Raw genomic sequence first — 25217 nt, 5'->3', positions numbered from 1 at the left:
GCGGGCACACAGCCTGTGCCAGCGATGCTGACCATTAACTATAAAAAAACGCCTTTTCCGCCTCCTCAAAGAAAAACAATGCCTACACCGCACTCTCTTCGCACAAGTGGAACACTATTTTAAAGTTAACAGTCGGGGTGCCCTCCCCTTTTCCCCCCCACCCGCAATCCCTAAGAAAAAGAGCACCGCGTGCAAAGAGCGCGCTCCCGGGCCGCGCAAGGGAAACACACTTCCGTCCATCAAATGGCCGCGCAACAAAACACGATATTTCCCCTTCGTGGGCGCTAGATATTGTGTACAAATAAAGACATACATTAAGAAAATATTGTGTCTTTCAATTCTGTTGGAAAGAGAAAGAAAGGAACGATACAAGAGAGATAAAGAAACAAAAAACAAGAAAGAAGGAAGACGCCAAGAGCATCGGAGAAAGAAAGTACACATCGACGTTGTACAAGAGAGGGGTGTAGGCCAGGGAGCCTGAAGGCAGCCCGCGTGACGGAACAGGTGGCATCTAGTAGCGCCGCGGGAAGCGCCGGAACTCTGCTGGGCGCCCTCGGGGTTCTGCCGGGCCGCCCGTCTCGCGCTATCTATCATTGGCCTCCGCACCTTTCATTGCTGGGTGCTCGTGGTCTCTCCGGGGGCGGGGGGTGCCCCCCCCCCTCCGTGGGCTGGAAGGGCGCTGCTCTACTGTTGTGTGTTGTTGGATGCTGGTGGTCCCAGGACTATAGGTGTTGAGTCCTGGTGCGCCGGCTTGTATGCCAGGGTGAGTGTTCCGTGTCGCTTGTGGGGCTGGTCGTGGATAGTGCCCCGAGTTGGCTGCCATATACTCCAGCACTGCACTGTGTAGTTGTTGGGGAGGCTGCTGAGGTGTGTACTAGTGTGACTGCTCTGTGGTCGGCCTTCCACACTCCCGTAGTTGTGGGTAGCTGTGCAGTTTGTCCTGGGGACAGGGTGCTAAGGCAGTTCATTGCATGTTGTTGGGGGTCGCCAGTTTGCTTCGCGGTGGATTATGTCTTGTGGGTAAGTTGGGGCCCGTCTATTTTAGTTGCTGGTGGGGTGCTCTGTGTTGGCTGCAGTGCTTTAAATGGAGAAAAGAAGTGCAGGGACTCCCCGAGCGAGCCACGACGGCGCGGCCCTTTTGCCTGAAGTCGTTTGGCGCAGCTCCTTGGCCACAGGCCCCTTTTAGGCACACCCTATCGTTTGCAGGCAATGCCCAGTGAGTTTACATGATGTGCCAAGGAGCACACACTTTGGTAAAGCAGTGTAGCTGAGATCCTTAAATACAAACTTCCAGTTTTTTTGTTACGCATTCATTGTTTAAAAAAAAGTTTGAATATCTATATTAAATGAGACTTTCTTTTTTGAGATCAGATATCACAACTCTAAACTGAGCTCTAGAAGAGGAGCTGTCATTGCCTCATAGACTCGTAGGTCACTGGAGCTCTGTGCGAGATTTTAGTCGAAAACTTTCCATCACAACTGCAATTACTTAAACATTTACATATTAGAATAGGCACTGCTAATAACAAAGAAACATCTTAAAAAGTAATTTCCCAGTCTTCCCAAATCAATTCCTTCTCCATCAAAGGACACCAGTGGTAACCTGTGAATTCCACTTAGCCAAGCAGTGTTCCACGCCTGGTGTGCTGCTGAGAACCCAGGAGCTGCATGTTTCTTTCTCCTTTTGTTCTGCAGGGGGGCCCTGAAGGAGACATTGTGGGCACTGTGGGTGGGGGGCAGGAGGAGGGAGAGGCTGCAGAAGCGTAGACCTTTAAGTTGCTGTAAAGTGAAATGAAAAAGCGTTCATTTTCACCTCGCAACATAGTTGAGAACCGGTACTCTCTTTCAGGTGTTGAGAAGTGTAGGTTCTCAAATGCTCAAAACATAAGAAGTGAAGGTACTGAGGGCCGGGTAGGGCCGGCCCATTTAAAGCACTGGTTGGGTTTCGTCTGGTGGGTGCTATCTGGAGGGTGCTTCCCTAGGACAGTTGATTTTGAGTGTTGTTGTGGTTGGCCCGTGTGAGATGTTCTCTAGGGTTCTGTGTGCAGAGTGCCTGGGCTAGGTGGTGGGATCTGGTTGTCTTGGTTGCTGGTGGGGTGCTCTAAGTTGGGTTTCCTCTGGTGTGTACTATGTGGAGAGTGCTTCCCTAAGACAGTTGATTTTGAGTGTTGCAGTGGTTGGCCAGTGTTAGATGGTCTCTAGGGTGCTGCGTGCAACGTGCCTGGGCTGGGTGTCTTGGTCGCTGGTGGGGTGCTCTGAGTTGGGTTTCCTCAGTTTGGTCCTATGTCCTCTCTTGGTGCTTCTCTGGGATACTTCATATTGACGGTTGTTGTGGGTCGCCAGGTACTTTGCTCTCTGATGGATTCTCTCTGGTGGTTGGCCGGTGTGAGATGTTCTCTAGGGTGCATTGTGTCTGTCTGTGGTAGGTGTTGCGATCCAGTTGTTTTGACTGCTGCTAGACTTCCTCTCATGGGTGTTTTCTGGGCCTTGTTCTGTGGTGGTCCTCTCTGTGGTGCCCCCAGTTATGGGGGCTATGGACTGCTTGTCCTGGGAATGCTCAGAGCTGCTGGGCTCGCTGGTGGGAATGGTCAGTGGGGACGCCCTGACGGGCGCTACTCTAGCCATGGGCGCCATGCCTCTGTGCCTTCAGCGTGCTTGGGGTGAGAGGAGCAATACTCACGGTTGTTGGGGTCGCTGGTGGGGGTGCTCAAGGGGATGATCTCCATTCGCTGCTGCCCATACAGGTAGTAGTCCAGCTCTTCCGGGCTGCACCGGGGCCGGCACTGGGCAGCTCTCTCCAAGCATTTGGGCGGCCCCAGTTCTAGTCGCATTGCTCCCGGCTGGGGCCCACTTGGCTCAGGGCTCTGCAGAGTTCCAAAGACAGCGGGCATGGAGGAGAGAGCAGCCAGGGGCGCAGAGGAGGCGGTGGAGGCCGGCGTGGAAGAGCAGGAGGAGGCCGAGGCCAGCGAGGCCGGGCGCGGGCGGAGGCTCTCCGGGAGCTCGGCGGCTCTCTCCAGGGCGGGCCCCAGGGCTCCCAGGGGCAGCGCGCCCTTCAGCTGGCTGTGCGGGAAGAGCTGCTGCCAGTGCTGTAGGTAAGCCGGGTCCACCTTCAGGAAGGCCGAGCCGCCGGGGTCCCCGGGTTTCAGCATGTCCGACGCCTGCGGGGAGGGAGGAAACACGGGCGTGATTAAAGTGCAGGCACTTGCGGAGGGTCGTCACGCACTTGAACAGGGAGCGAGAGGACACACCACCAAACACACGCGCCATGCGCACCCCATGCCCGGACCCCGTAATCTTTCAATCCACACAACACCATGTCAGGTCACATCACACCACCACAACATCCTCTGCCCTCCCCCAACCGGTCCTAACGTGCCCTGTTTTGCATACCATAATATAGCACACCAGACCACATGTGTCAAAACACAGCACAAGACAGCTTACTTGCCAACGAAACACAACATGACTGTCCCGCGTGCCAGAGAAACTTCCCACATTAAAAGCATTCCCTCAGACTGTCGCTGGTTGTTTTACAATGTCCACGCGACTTCGTGCTAGAAAGAGGAGCCCACCCCCCTTTCCTCAGGGAAAGGGTCAACATTATGGGGCTTTTTTTTATAAACAGCGCCATCAGTTTGACCCTTGACGTACGGCTCGGCAGGGACGCCGAGAATGGAGACCAACACACAGCGCCCCCCAGGCAGGCGCGCGCAGGGCCACTCGCAGCGCCACGGTGCATGGCACGCGCTAGGGAAGGCACCTGCGCACCATGGCACGAGCAAAGCGGCCGCGACTGTGTGCCCGCCTAGAAGCGGTTGCAGGACAGGGCTGGAACCACATGCTTCCGGCGAGCCCTTACCTCTGAGAGCATTTCCACACAAACGGACGCCGTGAAGCCGGTATAGGTGTGTGAAGTCCGACTCCTCAGCATCCCGTGCAGTAATACAGTTCTAAGCCACGGGCATGGGTACCATGCCGACCCAGCAGCCCACCACTAACTCAGACCTGCCTGTGCCCCGGCTCCAAATCCCTGATACACTTGAGACGCCAAGGCGTGGCCAAACAAGCGCGAGGGGCATACGCAAAGAAATCATTAAAAAAAGATCCAGGCACAAAACTCGATTCGGTCAGACAAAGCCGCCGTGACGTGCAATGTGTGCAGACACAAACACGGGCCGGTGACAGACGCGGTGTCTGACAGCAGCCCCTCCCCCATCAGCTATTTTACAAGCTGTCAGATGCGTCCATTAGTAATCGACCGCGTCAGTTTCTTCAGAATCCTGGGTGATCTGCCCCCACCCCCCTCCAGTGAAACTGACCAAGGTGTGTCACCCCTCTGGCAATGTCCCACTGAAGGAGCGGGACTGGGCTCTGTCGTCTCACTGTGCTTCACCCAATTCCCCCTCATCGCATCGAGTTCCACCAAGCACTATGCGCCGCTGCCCAAAGTCCCAGGCACATGTGTTACCGAACCACACCGAACCCAAGTACAGAAGCCTGCCAGGGGTGAGGGTGCCCTTACCTGGGTGGACCCGGGACTCGGAGAGAAGCCGGGAGTTCCAGCGAGGACAGGGGACGGCGCAGGGAGGCCGCGGTGCTCGCTCTGAGGCGAGCCGCCGCCAGAGTGTCCTGTGCGCTGCGTGCAGGGTCTGCGTGAGCAGGAGCAGGAGGCGGGCCACATCCACTCCAGCCTGCGCGCTGCTCTGCTCTGCGCTGCTGCGCGCTCAGCTCTCTGAGCGGCTGCTGCTGCACACGTGGGGCTTCACCGGCCCACGCGGCACTGGCCGAGGGTGTGTGTGTGTGTGTGTGTGTGTGTGTGTGTGTGTGTGCGCGTGCGTGCGTATACACCAGTGCACTGCAGGGCTACGCACACCCAAGTCAATACCCTGCACTTTTGCTCGCGTATAACGCTCCACTCCTCTCTCGCGTGTATGTGCCTGGGCTATTGCGAATACAAGAGCGTGCATGTTGTGATTGTATTTATCCTACCATTGTGTTCGCATTCGTCCGCTGGTACTAGATTATTAAACGTCTAATGTATAACTTTTCCCCAAGGGCCTCTTCTTCAATGGGATTGCGCCATTATAGACAGTGGTCGAAGTGCGCGGCAACGGCCGGGAGCGGTGTTCCGCTACTTTTATGTGTACGTGTTGTGAATCAATCAGGTCGGCGTGTGCACACGGCGTTTATCAACAGCCGGATTGTTTACTGGTGCGCAATTGTGCAATGTGCGCGTTTTATTTGGTAGTGTGAATTGTATTTTAGGTGATTGTGCGTGTTTTGTGTGTGTTTGCGCCGTTGTTAATGTCTGGTTGCCTCTGCAACTGTAGTGCTTTACCGTGCGCGTGTCTACGTGATGTACTAGCGGCGCTTGTGAGGCTCTCTTTGCCATTTCCACGCCGCTGTCTCTCGGCGAGATTACATGCGTGTACTGCCGGCGGCTGTGTGTGTCTGTGTGGTGTGTTGCACGGTAGTCTCTGCAGCTCTGTGCGGTTGTGCATTCGTGTAATGATACTATGGCCCTGATTTACAATAAGGCATCTTCAATAGGAAAGTCCCATTGAAAAACGATCCGTAAATCAGGGCCTAATACACCCGTAATGTGCGTTCTTCTTTCAGGCGAACGTGTGTGCTCACTTTCGCTCCCTCGTGCTCCCACAGCTCCCAACTCCGACTGCAATATCTTCCCAAAAATCCAAGACGTCAACCACCCCACTCCATTAAAACATTTTTCTATCTGTTTCCGCAAGGAATACCTGAAGAGTTGAAGATCGCCAGGGGGCGGGGCGGGGCGGGGCGGGGCGAGCCTTGCCAGGTTTGCGTTTCCGGGGCCTTGAACACACCTGCCCGCAGATTGCACACGTGTGTTCAGCCCGCGGCGCCGCCACCCCTGGTGAGGGCAGGAGGGCGCCTCCCTGTGTGCTACTCAGTCCGCATATAACGGACCAGCGAAAGGGCGCCCACACCCCGAGCTCGGCTCGACACCGCAGTCATCTCTTCAACTCCAAAACTTGGCACCCTCGATTTGTTTGTGAGCTGCGACACGCATTTAGGCAACTGTTTCTGTTACCGGGGGCGAGTGGGGGGGGGGTGTGTGTTGGGGGGGGGGGGGGGGGGCGGTGTCTTGATGGTTGATTCACACACCTGCTTATTCTCCAACCCTTGCCCCCTGCCTGAGTAAAGAAATACCGCCCCATGAGGTCGGACAACACTTCGGAGTGCGGTGCTGAACGAACTTGACTTCACCATAGCGAATGCAAAGATATCTGGCGTTTTGTTTCCCATAAATATATATATAATTCCAGGAGATGTGTGTGTGTGTGTATACATATATATATATATATACACACACACACACACACACATACATACGCACGGGCGTAGAATGTCTTTTCAACGAGTTTCACGCTACAGTTTTTGGTTCTTTGGTGGAAGAGGGAGATGGCGCGGGTCTCGGAATGTGCTGGAACGTCCAGTCGCGATACATTATGCCAGCGCGAGCCGTTATACCAATACACCTCGCCACTGCAGTTTTTGGACTGTTTTGGACACGTTTCCAAAAGTACCGTTGACACGCTGAGAAAAGCCAAAATACCAATAATACAATATATGTAATGTACATTACAGATGTAATCTGGCATAACTTCCATGTCCCCGTTCGTACAGATGCGGTGTGCGTGGTGCATGCATGCGTGCGTGCGTGCAGTCGGCACTGCCACCTGCCCGAATCTCCCTTCAGGCGCGTGGGTTTATGGCGGCAGAGCTCCTCCAGTGCCGCGTGCCCGCAGACTTCTGCACGCGCGCACATTCAAGAAGATGGATATATCACATGCACACGAAGGGCCCGATTCATGGATATTTTGCCCGGTTGAAAGTGAATTTGCACTGCCGTCACAAACCCTTATTTATGGAACTGTGCAAAGTGTATTATTGCCGTGCAAAGTCCGGGAAAAGTCATTTTGTAGTGCAAAAATGACTATGCGCTCACTTTGCCCGGACTTTGCACGGCAAAAATACACTTTGCACGGTTCCATAAATCAGGGTTTGTATCGGCAGTGCAATGTCACTTTTCAGAAGGACAAATATTCCATGAATCGGGCCCATAGTGTAGTATGTATGTGCGTGTCATCTATATGTATAACCATTAAACATGCGCACACATGTGTAAATACATATAGAGCTACTCTCCCCAATCCCTGCGGTCCTGTGTCAACGGGCCCCAGTATCTGACAGACAGTGGACCACGGGCACCATTTATTTTGCGTGGTCTGAATTCCCCCTCCCCCCTCCTCCCCACACGCAGCCCCCCTGGCCAGGCGTGGCCGCCCCTGCCGAGCCTGGGAACGCTGCTGCTCCGGTCGGTTCTGGGGTTGATACAACAGAATTCTTCCCCCTTTCTCACAAAAAATACGCACACGGCGGTGCCTGAAATGTTGTGACTGGAGCCTTTTTGACAAGGTCATCTGTCAGCCTCTGTGTGGATTGATAGTGCCCCTGCCACAGGCCGTCCAGCTCAGGGGTGTGGGAAGCCCACGCTGCCGCCAGCAGGCATCACTCACACACCGCACTGCATCACCCACCACCCCCAACACCACAGTCACAGGCTGAATCACCTCACTCACACGCTGTATCACTCACTTCCATCCCGCACCACCTCACTCAGATCCTTCACCACCTCACTCAGCGTCTGCACCAGCTTACCCACATTCTGAATCACCTCACTCACATGCTGCACCACTCAATTCCATCCCGCACCACCTCACTCAGATCCTTCACCAGTTTACTCGGTCAGAATCACCTTACACTCGGTCCGCACCAGCTCACACAGATCCTGCACCACCTCACTCAGCGCCTGCACCAGCTAACCCACATTCTGAATCACCTCACTTGCAATCTGCACCAGCCCACCCCCACCCTGCACCACCTCACTCAGCGCCTGCACCAGTTTACCCACATTCTGAATCACCTCACTCTCAATCCGCACCAGCCCACCCCCACCCTGCACCACCTCACTCAGCACCTGCACCAGCTTACCCGCAGTCTCAATCACCTCACTCGCAGGCTGCACCACCTCACTCACATCTCACACCACCTCACTCAGATCTTTCACCAGTTTACTCGGTCAGAATCACCTTACACTTAGATCGCACCAGCTCACACAGATCCTGCACCACCTCACTCAGCGCCTGCACCAGGTTACCAACATTCTGAATCACCTCACTCACACCCTGCACCAGCTCATTAAGAGCGGGCAACAGTTCACACGCATCGTGCCTCACCTCTCTTAGAGCCTGCACAAGCTTACCCACAGTCTGCATCACCTCACTCGCAGGCTGCACCACCTCACTCACATCCTGAACCAGCTCTCGTGCATGCTGCACCAGTAAACTCAGAGTGGACACCAGCCCACCCCCACCCTGCACCTCTTCACTCAGTGCCCGCAACAGTTTACTCACAATCTGAATCACCTTAATCGCAGTCTGCACCACCTCACTCACATCCTGCACCAGCTCACTCAGAGTGGACACCAGCCCACCCCCACCCTGCAGCTCTTCACTCAGAGGCCGCAGCAGCTTACTCGCAGTCTGAATCACCTTACTCACAGGCAGTGCCACCTCACTCCCACCCGCACCAGCTCACTTAGTGCTTGACCCAGGTTACTCTTATCTGGCACCAACTCACTCAGTCTGAATCAACCCACTCAGAGGCTGACCACCTCATTCGCATGCTGCCGCAGCCCACTTACCCCCTGCACCACGTCACTCACATCCTCCAGCACGACTCATAGTCTGAATGATCCAGTCACAGGCTGTACCACTTCACTCACACCCAGCGGCAGCTCGCTCCCATCCTGCACCACCTCACTCAGTCTGAATCATCTCACTCACAAGCTCCAGCACCTCACTCACATCCTGCACATGTCCCTGAAAGCCTGCACCAGGTGGCCTCCAGGATTCTAGAACTGGAGGTGGCATGGAGTTTGGGTTGTCCACAGCCCGTTGTCTTCCTTTACAATGATGTACACTTTAGTTGACATGATATCTGGGCAATTCTAAGCAGATCTAAGAGTCATGCTTTCATGAAGTCTGTCTTCATCTTTTAATGCGGTGTGGGGGGGGGGGGGGGGGGTGGAGACAAGAACCCGCAGAAGGTGCAAACTGGAAGTAGAGACTGCGAGGCATATATGTACTATTTGTCCACTTCTGTACAATAGATATGTTAAGGTGAATGCCTCTTTTCTAAGTGAAATGTTCTCTATAAAAACGGACCAATTCTGGAGTATGACATTTTCGGGAGAATTACTCGTCATTGCCTCAGATGTGTATTTTATATGGAAGTAATTGGAGAAACGTGTTTTTAATGACTAGTTAGACAGGATATTTTGAAAATGTGTTTACTAAGGATTGGACAGACTTGAGATACTTTTAGACTAAGGATTGTGGTAATATATGTTATGCATTTATTGTGTTTCATCTTTCTTATATGACATATGACAGTTTATTATGTCTTTCTTCTACTGACATTTTGAAATTCTGAACTTGTTTTGACTGTGTAAAGATTGATATGAAATCAAATACACAATATAATTAAAAAAAGGTATGTACGCACCTTACGACAGTAACACAAGTAGCACTCTTACGACTCTGAATAAAATAATCATGAAAGCCGAAAATGTGAGATCCCCTCTTCTAAGGATGAACGTGGCTTAAATAGCTGGTTCTATGGAAGGTGCCTGCTCAGGAGGGTCTGCAATCACTGCGTTTTATCAAGGAGACATGTCCCTGTACATATCAGCCTGGTCCTGCCCACCTGGAGAGTTGTGACAAATCAACTTCTGGGGCACCAGTGGTCCAGGGATGAATATCGGTTTCTAAACCATCAATCAGCCTGACACCTCTAGTACACCAGAAGGTATCCAAACAGATTGGAAACACAAGCAAATTATAAACCTCCTTGTCCAATTTGGGTAACGTGGATGGAACGGCAGGCTTATTTCCACAAGATCGTCGATTGTTGGCAAGTTGCAACACAGCAAAAATACAATTATTGCCCAATGCTAAAAGGGACTGTTAAATTAAGGTTGTATACACATATCTACTTTATTATTATCACAACAGACAGTTCTAGCATTCTACAAAATAAATCCACCCTGTAACGGAATGCAGAGGACAGACAGTTTCAAGAAGGAAAGGGCATGCACTCTGGATACTGACTGGAGGGTAGTTGGTAAAGTAATTAATCACAATAGTTCATGGATACTCGCTTTCAACACAAAGGGAGCAAAGGGTTGTAAAATGTCACAAGGACCAGTGGGACAGAACCACAATGTACCTTTTGCTTGTAGAAGTTCTTGCTGCTTGACAGTGTAGAGTCAGTTTCAGGACAGACAGTTTCAAGAAGGAAAGGGCATGCACTCTGGATACTGACGGGAAGGTAGTTGCTAAAGTAATTAATCACAATAGTTCATGGATACTTGCTTTCAACACAAAGGGAGCAAAGGGTTGTAAAATGTCACAAGGACCAGTGGGACAGAACCACAATGTACCTTGTGCTTGTAGAAGTTCTTGCTGCTTGACAGTGTAGAGTCAGTTTCAGGGCGATTTGCAACTTCTGCGACAGTGTTCACGAGGGGAGAGAGCTGTGGGTATCAGGCAGCAGGCAGTTTGGCGAGCGAGGCTGGACGGACAGCTGCAGGCTGGCCTACACGGCAGCTCAGGGTCAGGAATCATTCTTTCAGTGCTGGTTGGTGGGTCTAAAGCACTAGTCGAGGCATCTGAGATGATGTTAGTGACTATGGCATGACAACAGTCAGCGGTGCAGTCAGTTGCAGCTCGAGGGGCTTGACTGGATCAAAAATGTCAGTGAAGGTGGCCGCTGGTTGATGCTTGTCGATGCACTCCTCCTAGCTTCTTCACTGGACTTGTGAGGTCGTTTAAGGCAGATGGTCCAAAGCTGAGGAGAGTGTTGCAGGCATAGGCCTTGCCCTGGGTTTGGTTCATCGACTCTCTGGCACTTCCCACATAGGTAGCTTGCTTGCAGAGCCTAGCAGGGCATGCTGTGTGCTGACTGAACACCGGTTCTGGAGTTGCTGGAGGGTCCTCTGGATTCAGTATCTCACTCTTTTCCCTGAGGGATGATTAGGGGAGGGATCTTGCTTCACTCTTTGGAACTCCTGGCCTTCCTTCACTGGCGGAAGCTGTAAGATAGACTGTACCTTCAGCCACAGACCAAATTAGTTATTCTTGTTACTCCTTGTGAAGTCTTCAGATGATCTGCCAAAAGAGGGGCTCAACCCTCTTTTAAAGCCAAATGGGCCCCAGTGATTGGTGTAAGCCTACCTTAATGAACCAGTCCTGGGTCCCCACCAACAATCTGCTGTATGCATGAGGTCATAACCAGAGTGCTTTGCAACCAAAAAGGTAAAGGGGTGAAAACTTGTAATATTACGTCCCGCCCATCTTCCTGTCTGTTGTGGATCAAAGGCTCTATTTGGTTAATTGAGCCCTCTGTGGTTCCTGATTGAAATGTCAGGTCTCCCTTGAATCTGTGGCGAGAACAGACTTTCTGCCTCCATCAATCCACATACTTGTACCTTCTAAATGGGGTCCCCATGTGGGGGTTGCCTACTGTAAACACATAGTCCCAGACATGACAGGTCACTGCCTTTGATACTGAGAGGTGGGAGCTGGCTTCAGGTTGACACAATGCATATTGTTTGTGTTTCTCTGTCTTTTGTTAGTCCTGCGAGCAGGTCTTCTGTGGGCCTGCTTGAATTAACTCTGATTAGTATGCGAAGCTGCAATCAGCAGAGCTAACAAAAGAACAGGGCGGATCCATGGGCCCTTTGTTAGTTAATTAGGCTTGCCATGGCAGGAGGAAGGTTGTGCCCTCCCCATTCTGAGATGCCTTGATGTGCTCTGGCTGTCATATCCCAACTAAATATGATAGGAGGACGGTGCCTGAAAGCTTTGCCCACCAAGAGTACACAGTTCTATGTGTATGTCATGCAGTGAGCATAGGAAAATGTGTGTGTATTAGCCCCACACATTTTCCGTAGGTTGATCTACCATCATTCAATTTCATTTAAAATTTCAAAAAAGCCTAGGCGAGCGCACACCCACCATGCGGATGGTCAAATTCCTCTCATGCTCCCCAGCCTCAACATGTGAACCACCACCCTACTGAGGTTCTGGTTCGTCATACTGAGGGTCTGGCTCGTCATCAAGGTGAAAGCACCAGTTGAGGCCATCTGCATTTCCATGATGGGAGCCTGACTTGTGCTGTAGGGATATGGCCCAATGCAAAAGCTTATGGTCCTCCCTTTGCAGGGCTATTAAGCATCGAAGAGGCTGATGGTCTGTCTGGATCGTAAAGTGCGATCCAATGATGTAGGGTTTCAGCCTCTTCATGGCCCACACAACCGTGTAAGCCTCTTTTTTAATGACAGCCCAGCACTTTTCCCTTTTTTTCAATCACCTGCTAATGTAGGCGACAGGTTGCTCTACCCCTTGAGAGTTCAGCTGCGCTAACACTGTTATCTTCTTCGGCATCTTCTTGGAAGTTAAATCATTCAGGTGCATGGCAATGGTCCCATATGACTTGATGAACGACCATTAGTACCCAGCAAGACCTAGACAGGTTCTCACATGTGTCTGTGTGCTGGGGATGCCCCAATCCTTCACAGTCTGTACCTTCACTTCTAGAGGTTGTTTATTACCTCCAGTGACCAGGTGGCCTAGGTAAGTCACGAGCATGCGCTATCTGGCACTATGTGGCCTTGATAGTCAGACACTCTGCATCAACTGAAGCACTTGTTTCAGGTGGAATAAATGATTCTCCCAGGTGCAGCAGAAGACAGCAATGTTGTCTAGATAGGCGACACTGAAGTTTTCCAGACCAGCCACAACCTGGTTAACCATCTGCTGAAAAATGTTGTAGGGGAATTATTAAATCCGAAAGGCATCACAGTGAACTGATAATGTCCTTTTGGGGTTGAGAATGCTGACCCCTCTCTCACTCCATCTGTCAAGCCGACCTGCCATGAGGTCAAAGGTACTCATGTACTTCGCAGCATGGGCCGGTTGGGGGTCTCGGAGCACACTTGGTAGCAGAAATCGGATGGTTATCGATTATCGAATAGAATAAGACACCCATTGACCGTCGACATAAAGTAACTCTAGGTCCTCTGTAATATCACGAGTCCTTTGCCATTCGGCTGAGTAGACCATGAAGCTCCCCGTAGACAGTGGTAGAGTAAAAATAAAATCTGCAGAACGAGGTCTGAAGGGACCTGTGCTTCCCCACATAACCCCTTCCCACTCCTACGGACAGCTGAGCGGGAGAAAAGCCAGAGAAGGCAGTGACGAAGGCGTTGATACCGAGGATCCAGAGAGGAAACATGCGAGCGGTGAGTGAAAAAGACTAAGGCTTTGGCAAAAAGTATATACCATAGAACAAGTAAGGGGAAAGGTAACGGAGGGAGGCGGGAAAACAAAATATAGTCAGAACTAGAGAAGAATGTATATATATATATATATATATATATATGGGGAAGGAAATAATAACTCAAGAATAATTAAGTAGACAGAGAGAGGATACCAGGGCGGACACCCGAGAAGAGAGAGGATACCGGGGAAGACACCCGAGAAGTGAGAGGATTCGCCTAATTCCTACGCTTTTAATATAAGCGGCTAGAAGAAACCTGCATCCAGAGTCCCAAATAAAGGGGAACAAATAGGCCACCAGAGTGATTAAAGGCGCTTTTTATGAAAGGGATGGGTTTAAACTCCATGTCGGGGTAAGAGTATTAGAGGCAAAGGTATATGTGGCCAGCTGGAGTTCGTTTAGTCTGTTAACGACTGTCTTATGTGTTGTTTGTTGTGATGTAATAAGTCTAAAATTTTCCTTAGAGGAACTGACATAATAGTTATGCGATTAAATATTTGAGATATTGTAATATACGAATTGATGTTTATTGAGTAAAATAGAAGATATAACATTTTGTTGAAAAAACAGAATTGGAGCTTGCAGTGATTGGTGCTCGCTCATATTGTTGGAATTGTTTAAGTCACGTAAAGCATTAACAAGTGTTATATAAAGGGAAAGGAAACAGATTTAAGCATGGAAGACATAACTACATTAGCACACCTGTGCAAACAGTTGCCGAAACATGCACCTAAGCTGAAAAAATACAGTGCAGAATGGGTTAAAGGAACAGTTCACAAAATGTTTATGTCTTGGCCACAGGGCGGGTCATTATCTAAAGCTGTTTTGCAACACATGACGACATACTTGCACGCCACATAAATGGGAAAGAAATTAGACAAATGCCTAGCTAGTCTAGAGTTGTGGAAAATGTATCAACAAGACAAGGAAGAGGAACCGCCATCAGACTGGATACTTAATGTATGCACAGAGGGGGGTGAGACACCCTCAGCGCCACCCGCCCCGTCTGAAATGAAAATTGAAAATGATAAGGAGGAAGGGTTATACCCGCTCAGGGAACTTAAAGCAGCCACGGGGTATAGCAACCCAACGTATGAGTCACCTACGCAAAGTAGTGATGAAAATCAAGATAAAGATAGAGATAGCGATAGAGATATTATCTCCAAAATCCCGAGGGACAAGGAGAGATGCGATGATGAGAGAAGAGACCAGACACAGGCAAGTAATCTCTCGACAAAGAGAGAGAAGGCAAAAGATGGAAAGGAAACAAGGATAGAACTGATGAGATAGCATTCACAAAGAATGAATGGATGGGAGGGCAGATTTTATTGAAACTCGATGGCAAAGGCATTGATGACGCGAAACAAAAGGAGAAGTTAGACGATGTACAGAGAAAGGAGAAGGAAAAAGAAAAAGGATTGAGAGACGAGTGAATGAGCAAAAAAGATGGACAGAGACGAGAACAGGTATATCGTGAAGAGCTAGAAAGGCAGCACGATCGTAAACAGAGAGCAGCCAATGATCAAGACAGACAGGAGCAGCGAAGGTTAGAGGAAGAGCAAAGGATACGAGAGAAAAGAATAAAGAGACGAAGGGATGAGGAAATCCAAAGGGCAAATGAACGTAGAGATGCAAAGAAAGAGGAAAAAGATAGGGTCAGAGAAGAAGCGAGGCAGTGCAGAGAATTCGATGATGTAGAACGTAAGTGAAGACAGAGAGCACACAATCTTGAATATCTGGAAAGAGAGGTTAAAAAACCTGATCCAGTGGTAGACTGGGAAGAAAAAGAAGAATTCTTTCCTGAGTACGATTCGGTACCAGGCACATCTAGAGCAAATATTGAGGATGACTTCCATACCAGAAGCATCGGAGAAATGATCGATAGGACATATGATGAAATAGGGCTAGAACAAGTACCCCAAGGGGAGGGGAAAGACGAGCACCTGGAGAGCACTCAGCTTTACGACAATGAGGATGTCTCCCGATGTAGTGGGAATAGAGAACTATCCCTAGATAGATTGGAAATAAGCAGGAACAAAGAGGACGCAAGAAGTTGCACGAGTTGGGGGCAGACAATGTCTGACACTGAAAGACAGGAGCGTGAGGAAAAGGAGAAGAGAGGAGATGCGAATAACGATTCCCAAGGGGAAAAGGGATAAAATGGTCAGACTAGTGAGCCTTCACCGAGGGCATCAGAGTTAGCCACGCCATCAGACCGACACAAAGAAGTATCTCACGGTCAGAGGGGGGTGTTTCCCACCCTATGCGAGGTGGCTAAGGACATTGCAAGGTAGGCGGCGATGTGGGAACATTACCCTGACAATAGACAGGAGAACAATGAGAGAAGAGAGAGAGGGCTATGCGTCCCAATTTCCATTGCTCGAGAAAGGAGGGGCGAGACCACAATATATTCCATGGCCACACATGGAGCGGGAAAACCTGAAAAATAAGCTTCCAATGCTAACATTGGGAGCCGGAAAATGGATTCACAAGCTAGAAAAAATGACGAGAGGGAACATGTTAGCTATCGAGGATATCAAAGGTCTCTTAACCACCATACTTGGTGATAGAGCAGACGATGTGTGGACACAGGCAGGTTACCCTGGTGTGACCACAGTTAATACTGCGAATGACGGAGCTCCATTTAACAATTTCAGAGCAGCGGTATAGAAAGCACTACGAGTGCTATACCCAGAATCTTCCAACATGGGAGTTATCATGACACGTAAAATTAAGGTGTCAGAAGATCCGTTGATTTACATACAGAATTTTCAAGACTCATGGGTACTTGAGACTCGGGAATCTTGGGGGAAATCTATACCCGTGTTCTACCATATATTGTGCCAAGGGCTGCCAGAACCAGTACAGAAACAGCTCAAGAAATTAGTAGGAACTGAGGCCAGGTTTTCAGAGTAATCAAGGAGGTTTTCAAAATATGCAAAATGCCAATCAAGATCTGTGAAATGGGCAAGTCAGACCACCGCCAGTATGTTGGTTGTCTGGGATGACAGGGCATTTAGCGCGCACATGCAAAAATCAAGGCATGATGCAAAATGGCCAAGGAATAGGAGCACGCATGGTGAATCCACCTGTGTTTCTACAGCAGGGAGTTGCATAGAATCACACAGTGCAACAGCAAACGCCAGGAGCACAGCAAAACTCTCAACCTCAGAATTTGATGTGTTTTCCACAAGGATAGTCTCAACAGTCGCCTATGCAACTGTCACAGACAGTAAGTACAGGACAGGCTGCGAACCCTGGAATGAGGAATAATACTGGTGATGGGGGAAGTCCATTCGCACAAGGTGGGACAAAATTATATATGGACTAGGACAGCTCACTGGGAACCCTGATGCGTTCTATACTATCAGTGACACCAGACCCTCACTGGGAACCAAGGGTGGATGTCGTTATAGGGGATAACAAATATTCCTTCCTCGTTGACATGGGTGCAACATGTTCGTGTATACGTGAAGGCAAGTTTTCCTTGTTCGGCGATGCTATAAATACTCAGAGTTTCACAGGAGCTACAAGTCGTGTTCCCTTTACCAACACACTTCCCGTCGCTATAGGAGAATGTGAATGTGCCTCTATTATATTCACAACAATCCCCAGTAAACATTTTGGGTCGAGATCGAATGACAAAGTTAAATATGAAAATCTCGTTCACGGAGGAGGGCATAGTATCTTCAACTCCAGGAATGCACTATTCAAACATATGCAAAATGATTAGAGCATACGCAGGACACACAGCTATGAGGGCTGTAACATTGGAGCCCCAAATATTTGTGTATGGAATACGTGTGCTAATGGGGCTGTACCATTGGAGCCCGAAATATTCGCGTATGGAATACGTGTGCTAATGGCAGGGCTGCCGGGCCTTGCAGAGAAGATCATGAGGACTCCAGGTGAATTTCTATTCAGGCCAAGAATACCTATGCACAAGGAAAGGGGACAAGTATTTCCCTTAATAATACACACAGCCACGATGCGAGGAAAAGGGGTTTTGATCAATGGTTATGATGATGAAGACCGACAATGGTGCACAGTAATCGCCATCGAAGAGGCATACTGTTACGCTCACCTGATATCCCCGGGGGCGTCTGGAAGGCTCTGAGATCTGGAACCCTGAATGCGTAGTTGCCCAGTGCTGAATAATGAATCTTAGTTATTTGTAGGGTGAGCTATCCGTCCTGCGTTTCTTGTGCAGGGGCGCTTGACGTTTGTTGGCAAGCTGCCCGAGTTGCTTCACTGGTGCAGTATGCCTTCCTTGGGCCCAGGCCTGCTGTGACCCCGAATCTGCTGGTAGGCAGGTAGGTTTGTTAATTGTAAGTCTTTGTTCTGTTTATGGTGGGAATTTGTTAATGTCTTTGTCTCCTTCTTTTTGGGTGCGAAGGTCTTGATGCTATCGTGCCGGATGGAGAGGCACGTTTCTAGGTAAGAGAAAGCACGAAGCGCAGCACCTTTATTGTCTTTTGAAGCTAACCTGTGTTTTCTTCTTCTTCTCCTCACAGGCTGCTGTGGTGCTGTGAGTGGATGAGAGCGCGATGAAAAATAGGCCCCTGGAATCCATTAAGGTAGTACAGCGCTGTGCAGTTGTTTAATATTGAAAGTGAACCTGAATATGTCTCTTTTCCTTTGCAGATATTGCTGTGGTGCTCTGGATGGAAGCGTGGTGTAGTGCGATGGAATTCAGGTAAGACGGATAGAATTTGATGTTTTGGAAGCGCACGTTCTAATATTGTTTTTCCCTTTCTTGTTATTGCAGGTCGCAATGTTCGAACAGCAGCTGTGGTAGCGGTTCGCCGGAAGACCTTAAGCTAGTACTCACAGGTGAGTGATGTTTCTTCTTCTCTTGGTTTCCATAGATTGCAGCCCAGTTGAGATGCTGAGTGCTGGATGGTGTTTTCTCAGGTAAGACAGAATAATCTTGTTCTTGTTCTTGTAGGATTACAGGAAGATGCTGGAGACCAGGAGCTGGACACAGTGAGCGTCACTCTGCTGGTTGCAGAATAACACAAACCATGTTCTGCAGTCAGGGTGTGGTTTATATAGCACTGGTAAAGTAGTACCAGGGAAAGTAGTTCCAGGCCTGCCACATCCAAAACACTAGACCACATGGCTTGTTCTTAGAATTAGACTGTATGGGTGCTTCCATGTTGGATTTAAAGGCCCATGTACATACATGGGACCTAGTTTGAACAGCCCTTCCTTCCTATAAATGAGCCTGGTGCCAAAGGTGCCATGACTGGCTCCAGGAGCCCTTTTGCAGTGGTTTTAAGGCCCTCAGGGTTCTGGTGGGAGCCTGCTTGTGGCACAACTTGTGCCCCCTCACAGTGGTCATGACAGCACTCCCCCCCAAGGCCCCTCTCATGGTATCCTTCCTGTCCGGGTTTGGTGGGGTTATCCAGGTGAAACTTCATAATCAGACATGGTGCGTGAATATGTTCACTTGGTTCCCAAGTTCTGTCTTGAGGCCCGTACCCTTTCCAGTCCACTAAATAGTACAGCTTAGATCTGGTACGTTTCGAATCCAGGATGTTTTTAACTTCAAATTCAAGCTCTCCATCAACTAGCACAGGTTTTGGTGGTGTTAAGACTCGGGTTCCTGTTTGTACAGGTTTTACAAGTGACACATGGAACACCGGATGAATTTGCATGCTTGGTGGTAAGGCTAACTTGACGGCCACTGGATTTATCACCGATTGGTATAGGGTCCTAGATATCTTGGACGAAAGGTCCAGGTACCTTTTATGGGCACATGTTTTGATGCCAACCAGACTTCGTCTCCAACTTGGTAATCAAGAGCTTTCTTTTGATGCCGGTCAGAGAATTGTTTTGTCTGTCTTTGGCTTGCAGTAAATGTTCATTTGCCCTTTTGAATGCTTGGGTTATGCTTGTGTGTAGAGTCTTTACCGTTGGCATTTCCAAGGTCCTTGGAGAGTCTAGTTCAGAGGTACGTGGATGTTTTCCGTATATTGTGTAGAACAGGCTTTGTCCCGTGCTGTTGTGTATGGAGTTATTGTATGCATATTCCGCTATCCATAACAAGTCTTTCCATTTCTCTTCCACTTGATGCAGCATGCAACATAGATGCTGTTCTAATGTCTGGTTTGTTCTTTCTGTATGTCCATCAGTTTGGGGGTGATGGCTAGTGGATAATCGAACATCGATTTGTGCCAGGGTACAACATTTGCTCCAGAAGTTGGAAACAAATTGGCTTCCATGATCTGAGATTAGGACTGAGGGGAAACCATGCAGTTTTATAATATGTTCAAGAAATGCTTTTCCCAGATCGGTAGTGTTAGGAAGTCCTTTGAATGGAATGAAATGTGCCATTTTAGAGAACAGGTCTACAACCACTAGAATGGTATTAAAACCTTGACAGGGAGGTAAGTCAGTAATAAAATCAAAAGAAAGAATATGCCAGGGAGCCAGTGGAATATCCAGTGGTTGTAGGAGGCCAGCTGGTTTCTGTTTTTGTGATTTATTCTGTGCACCTATCCCAAAGGATAGAACGAATCGAGCAATGTGCTTACTCCAGGTTGGCCACCAATAATTCCGTTTAACCTTGGCTAGAGTCTTAACAATTCTGGGATGGCCTTCGATCAGGGAATCATGATAACCAGACATTACCAATTCTTGCAGATCTTTACTTGGTAGATATAGTCGTTCCCTGAAGTAGGGTAATCCATCCAGAACCGTGTGATGTTCATTTTGGGATTTCCATTTCTGCAAGATCTCGGGGTTCATTAAGGTTCGAATCTTATCTTGAAGTTCACTCAGAGTCAATGTGGTGGTGAATCCCAGAAGTTTATTGCTTGGGATGATGGCAACAGGGTCCAGGGTACTGTTCGTTTTCTCTTCAACACTCATACGAGACAAGGCATCGGCCTTCCCATTCCGAACTCCCGGTCGGTATGTTATTACATAATCGTATTCTGCAAAGAATAGAGCCCACCGCAACTGTCGTGACAATTGGGCTTTTGCTGACTTTAGGTATTGAAGGTTTCAGTGATATGTGATTACTGTGATGGTGTGTCTGGCACCTAATAGATACTGCCGCCAGGCTTTGAAGGCTGATTTTATTGCCAACAATTCTTTGTCTGTAATTGCATAGTTAAGTTCTGGTGTTGAGAATTTATGTGACCAAAGGGCCATGGGGTGTTATTGGCCTGTCTCTGGATCTCTTTGAGAGAGAACTGCTCCCATAGCTATGCTGGAAGCATCAGTTTCCACTACATAGGGGAGATCAGGGTGAGGATGTCGTAAAATTGGCGCAGAGGTGAATCTTTTCTTGAGTTCTTGAAAAGTCTGTTCCGCCTATTCAGTCCATTGGAATTTTTGGTTGTTTTTTTCTCAGTAACGATGTGATTGGGTGAACTATCAGTGAGAAATCTGGAATAAATTGATGATAAAAATTTGCAAAGCCGAGCATGCTTTGGGTTCCTTTAAGTGAAGAAGGTGATGGCCAATTAAGGATGGCATCTACTTTGTGTAAATCCATCTTGACTCCCTTTGGCGAGAGAACAAAACCGAGGCACTCAACTTCGGTGACATGGAAGGAGCATAAAACAGAATAATGTTGTTCTTGTTCTTGCAGGATTACAGGAAGATGCTGACGACCAGGAGCTGGACACGGTGAGCGTCAAGCTGCTGGTTTCAGAATAACACGAAGCATGTTCTGCAGTCAGGGTGTGGTTTATATAGCACAGGTTAAGTAGTACCAGGGAAAGTAGTTCCAGGCCTGCCACACCTAAAACACTAGACCGCATGACTTGGTTCTAAGAACTAGACTGTGTGGGTGCTTCCATGTTGGATTTAAAGGCCCATGTACATATATCGGACCTAGTTTGAACAGCCCTTCCTTCCTACATATGAGCCTGGTGCCAAAGGTGCCAGAACTGGCTCCAGGAGCCCTTTTGCAGTGGTTTTAAGGCCCTCAGGGTTCTGGTAGGAGCCTGCTTGTGGCACAACTTGTGCCCCCTCAGAGTGGTCATGACAGGTACCGATTGACTGACGTCACTGATGACTATCTGTTTGACGAGCAAGCAGATATGGGAGAAACAACAGTTGAGGTAAACCTCACTTTTTGGGTGAGATTGATCAAAAGAGAAGTACCTCAGAGAATGATGTTGCCACAGAACCGTCCTGAATATTTTGATGACAACATGGCCTAAGTGCCTGTCTCAGTATGGACTACAGGCCCCTATGATGCAGGCTTATTGAAAGGAGTCAGAGAAGTGAAAATTAAACTGAAGCAAGGAGCCATTCTTCCAAAAGCACGACAATACCCCATGTCCAGGGAGGCAGATGAAGGAATTTTTAAGACAATTTCAGCTATGATGGAGCAGGGCATGTTAGTGATGTCAGAGTTGTCATGCAATACTGCAGTTTACCCTTTCTAAAAATCAAAGGGAGGGTCTTGGAGGCTAATTCAAGATCTGAGGCCCATAAATGATATTGTTGAAGCTGAGTTCCCTTTAGTCCCTAACCTGGCTACAATCCTATATAATATACCTGTTCATGCAAAATATTTCACAATGATTGACTTGAAAAATGCATTTTTCTCAAACCCGTTGCACCGTGACTCACAAGATCTGACATCATTCATGTTCAGACAGATGCGTCTGAAAATCACGAGGCTACCCCAGGAGTAAAGTGAGTCCCCTTCTATCTTTAACAGATTCCTGCAGATGGACCTAAGCAATATTGCATTAGAAAGTGTTGTCTTGCAATATGTGGATGACATCTTAATTTGCAACACGACAGAGGAGCAATGCAGACACGATTCTGTTCAGCTACTGACTATATTGGCTGAGAAAGGATAAAAGGTTGACAAAGAGAAGTTACAGTATTGTCAACGAGAAGTACTCTACATAGGTCAGCTGATCTCACACAAGGGGGAAAGAGTTACCCCACAAAGAACTGAAGCCATACTAAACACAGCCAAGCCACACACGGTAAAGCAGATGCAAAGTTTCTTAGGCCTGTGCAATTATGTTAGGGCATGGGTCTTCGACTACAGCTCTTACACCAAGCCTTTGCTTCAGGCCCTAAAGAAAGCGCAAGTGGTGAAAGAAAAGATTGAATGGTCTGAGACCATAGAGGAAGGATTTGCTGAACTCAAAAGAGCAATTTGCACAGCACCAGTTTTAGGAATCCCAAATTATGCAGAGGAATTTTTCCTGTTCTCACACACGGATGGCAGAGTTATGATGGCAGTGCTCACACAGAGAACCACATTGGGGTACAAGCCTCTAGCATAGTATAGTGGAAATTTGGACCCAGTGATGAGAGGCCATTTCCCGTGCGAACAAAGTTTAGCTGCCGCAGTGTTGTGTTCGCCATCGAGAAGGCTACTACCATTGTAATGGGATGCTCAATGACATTGTATGTTGAACACTTGTTATTTGCTATTCTAGAGAAACCGAAGGGCACACAAACATCTCAGAAAGCTTCTGCTTATGAAGTGATCATATTGAACCCTTCATTTAAAATAGTCCGATGCAAGATAGTGAACCCAGCTATGTTCATAGCCAAGCCAGTCACTGAAGGAGAGCCAATACATAACTGTGCGAATTATGAAGAATTCTATGATGAAATACCCAGAGTGAAAGAAAATGCATTGGCAGAAGGAGAAATTGTCTTCATTGATGGTTCTTCAAGAATCCATCAAAACGATGGGCAAAGATATACAGGCGTCACTGAGCTGAAGCACACAGCAAATTGAGAATTTCGAGTACTCCTTAGTGCATGAATACCATCTCATTATTCAGCACAGGCTGCAGAATTATTGCCTTTGGTACTCGCAATTGAGAATCACGCAGACCAGGAAGTAATTGTGTACAGTGACTCTGCCTATGTGACATCAATAGTGCATGCAGGCTTAGCATTCTGGAAAAGGAGGGGCTACCTCCGAGCGGACGGCATGCCAGTACAGCACGCAGCCTTATTGGGCAGGCTGATTAAGGCACTACAGCTCCCAGTGGGCATAGCATGAAATGCGCCGCCCACACGAAGGGGACAGATTTTATCTCATGAGGAAATCAAGCAGCAGACACAGAAGCCAAGTATATGGCATCCAAGAGTGAGACAATCATGGAAGTGGAAGTCGCTCACACAAATGAAAAATTGATTGTTGCACGGATTGCACCTGAAAGCTACAATAATCTGGGACAAACACAGTTGATGGAACTCCAAGGGGAGGCACCACAGGAGGAAAAAAACTTATGGAAACGGCGAGGGTGTTCTTTAAACCCCTCCAAAAGCTTGTGGCAACAAGACAGCTCTGGTAAACCAGTAATGCCTATAGCCCTGTTAAAATTAATGCTGGAGCAGTTACACTATCCGGCACACACGATGAAAGAAAATCTAGCAGCTACGCTCGCAGAGACTGGTTCATACCGAACTTAATCGAGCACGTTGCATTTTTTATAGTTAACTGTATAATCTGCCAACAGTTCACGGCTGGGCACACATTAAAAGTAATGAGAGGAGTCATTCCTAGGCCAAATGGGCCTTTTCAGCACTTGCATGTTGATTACGTTGACATGATTAAAGTATGTAACGGGTACAGATACCTAATTGTTGTGGTGTGTTCATTCTCTAGATGGATAGAGGCAGGTCCATGTACACACCCAGACTCTACCTGTGCGGCCACATTTTTAGTGAGGGAGGTATTTCCCAGGTGGGCGGAATGTGAAGTCATGAGATCAGATAACTGGCCCATTTTGTAAATGAGGTTTGTGAACAGATTAGCTTGCTGCTTGGTATAAAGCACAAGTTCTCGTCGGTGTATCACCCACAAGGTAAAGGAACCTGTGAGAAGCTCAACGGCCTATTAAAGGAGAGGATAGCCAAGTTGAAGCTTACTCTAAGAAAGGGATGGTTGCACTGCCTTCCTTTGGCACTGTATGCACTCAGGAATCAACCCGGTCTGACCATCCTCTTACACTGAACGAAACAGCCACAGGAAGAGAAATGCGCACTCCCCTGACACCCCGAGACAGAGCTAGATGTGATGCCCAGTCAACAGGAGAAATCTTATGGTCTGAAATGCAAAATTACTTGAATTGCATGACATCTTGCCTTGCTGTAATTTCAGACTAGCTGCAGCGACGACGAAAAGTGTCCAGGGCAGCACGGAACACAGAAGGAGATACTACTACAGGCACAGCTCAAGGACTTTGTGTTCCATCCATTTTCCCTGGAGACACCATCTTGGTAAAGAACCATATGAGGAAAAGGTAGGACGAGCCAAGGTTTAACATCCCTTTACAGTGGAAGACTTCACCCCTTGTGCAGTGAAACTACAAGGAAGAAGAGCTTGGATCTTTTTGGTTGACATCAAACTATACATCGGAGAAGGCCCCCTGCCTGCACCCCAGCGCAAGGAGACTACAGACGACGGGGAAGAACCACAGCACCTGCAGACGCGATCCATGACGAGGAAGAAGGACGCATGATCAGCAGCAAAGTAAAGACAAATAACTTTTGTGCAATAGTTGTGGTTTCACTTTGGTCATTCCTCTGATCAAAAAAGGATAAGGACATAAAAAACAGACGCTCTGTGTATCCTAGTTGCAGGGTGAAGAAGAAAATTGCATTTATAAACCACAACATAGTCTGTTGACTTTGAACCTTGGACTAAGGCACTTGACTATTAAAGAATATGCCAAATATTGATTGAGGACACATACAATGGAAGAAAATACAGTATCCAGATTGCTTCCACACAGAGACCTTGTTCAGAATCATTTATGGTGTCC

General features: G+C 48.4%; 1 protein-coding gene across 3 annotated transcripts in view; it reads right to left on the bottom strand.

The window, feature by feature from the left end:
* PRDM6 (PR/SET domain 6) overlaps nucleotides 1–4686 on the bottom strand; it is a 268286-nt gene extending 263600 nt beyond the window's left edge. For all 3 annotated transcript variants that reach the window (XM_069625581.1, XM_069625582.1, XM_069625583.1), the window contains exons 1-2: nucleotides 4523–4686; nucleotides 2681–3158 (exon numbers count right to left, since the gene is read on the bottom strand). In XM_069625581.1, the coding sequence (XP_069481682.1) occupies nucleotides 2681–3158; nucleotides 4523–4681 (637 nt within the window). In that variant the 5' untranslated portion in view covers nucleotides 4682–4686. The remainder of the gene's footprint in view (nucleotides 1–2680; nucleotides 3159–4522) is intronic.
* Between the last annotated feature and the right edge of the window lie 20531 nt (nucleotides 4687–25217).

This window comes from Ambystoma mexicanum, chromosome 6p (assembly GCF_040938575.1).
Source record: "Ambystoma mexicanum isolate Mex_15411 chromosome 6p, UKY_AmexF1_1, whole genome shotgun sequence".
In the NCBI taxonomy this organism is placed as follows: domain Eukaryota; kingdom Metazoa; phylum Chordata; class Amphibia; order Caudata; family Ambystomatidae; genus Ambystoma; species Ambystoma mexicanum.
The sequence above is the reverse complement of the archived record's forward strand: the minus strand, read 5'-3'. Positions and strand labels throughout refer to the sequence as shown.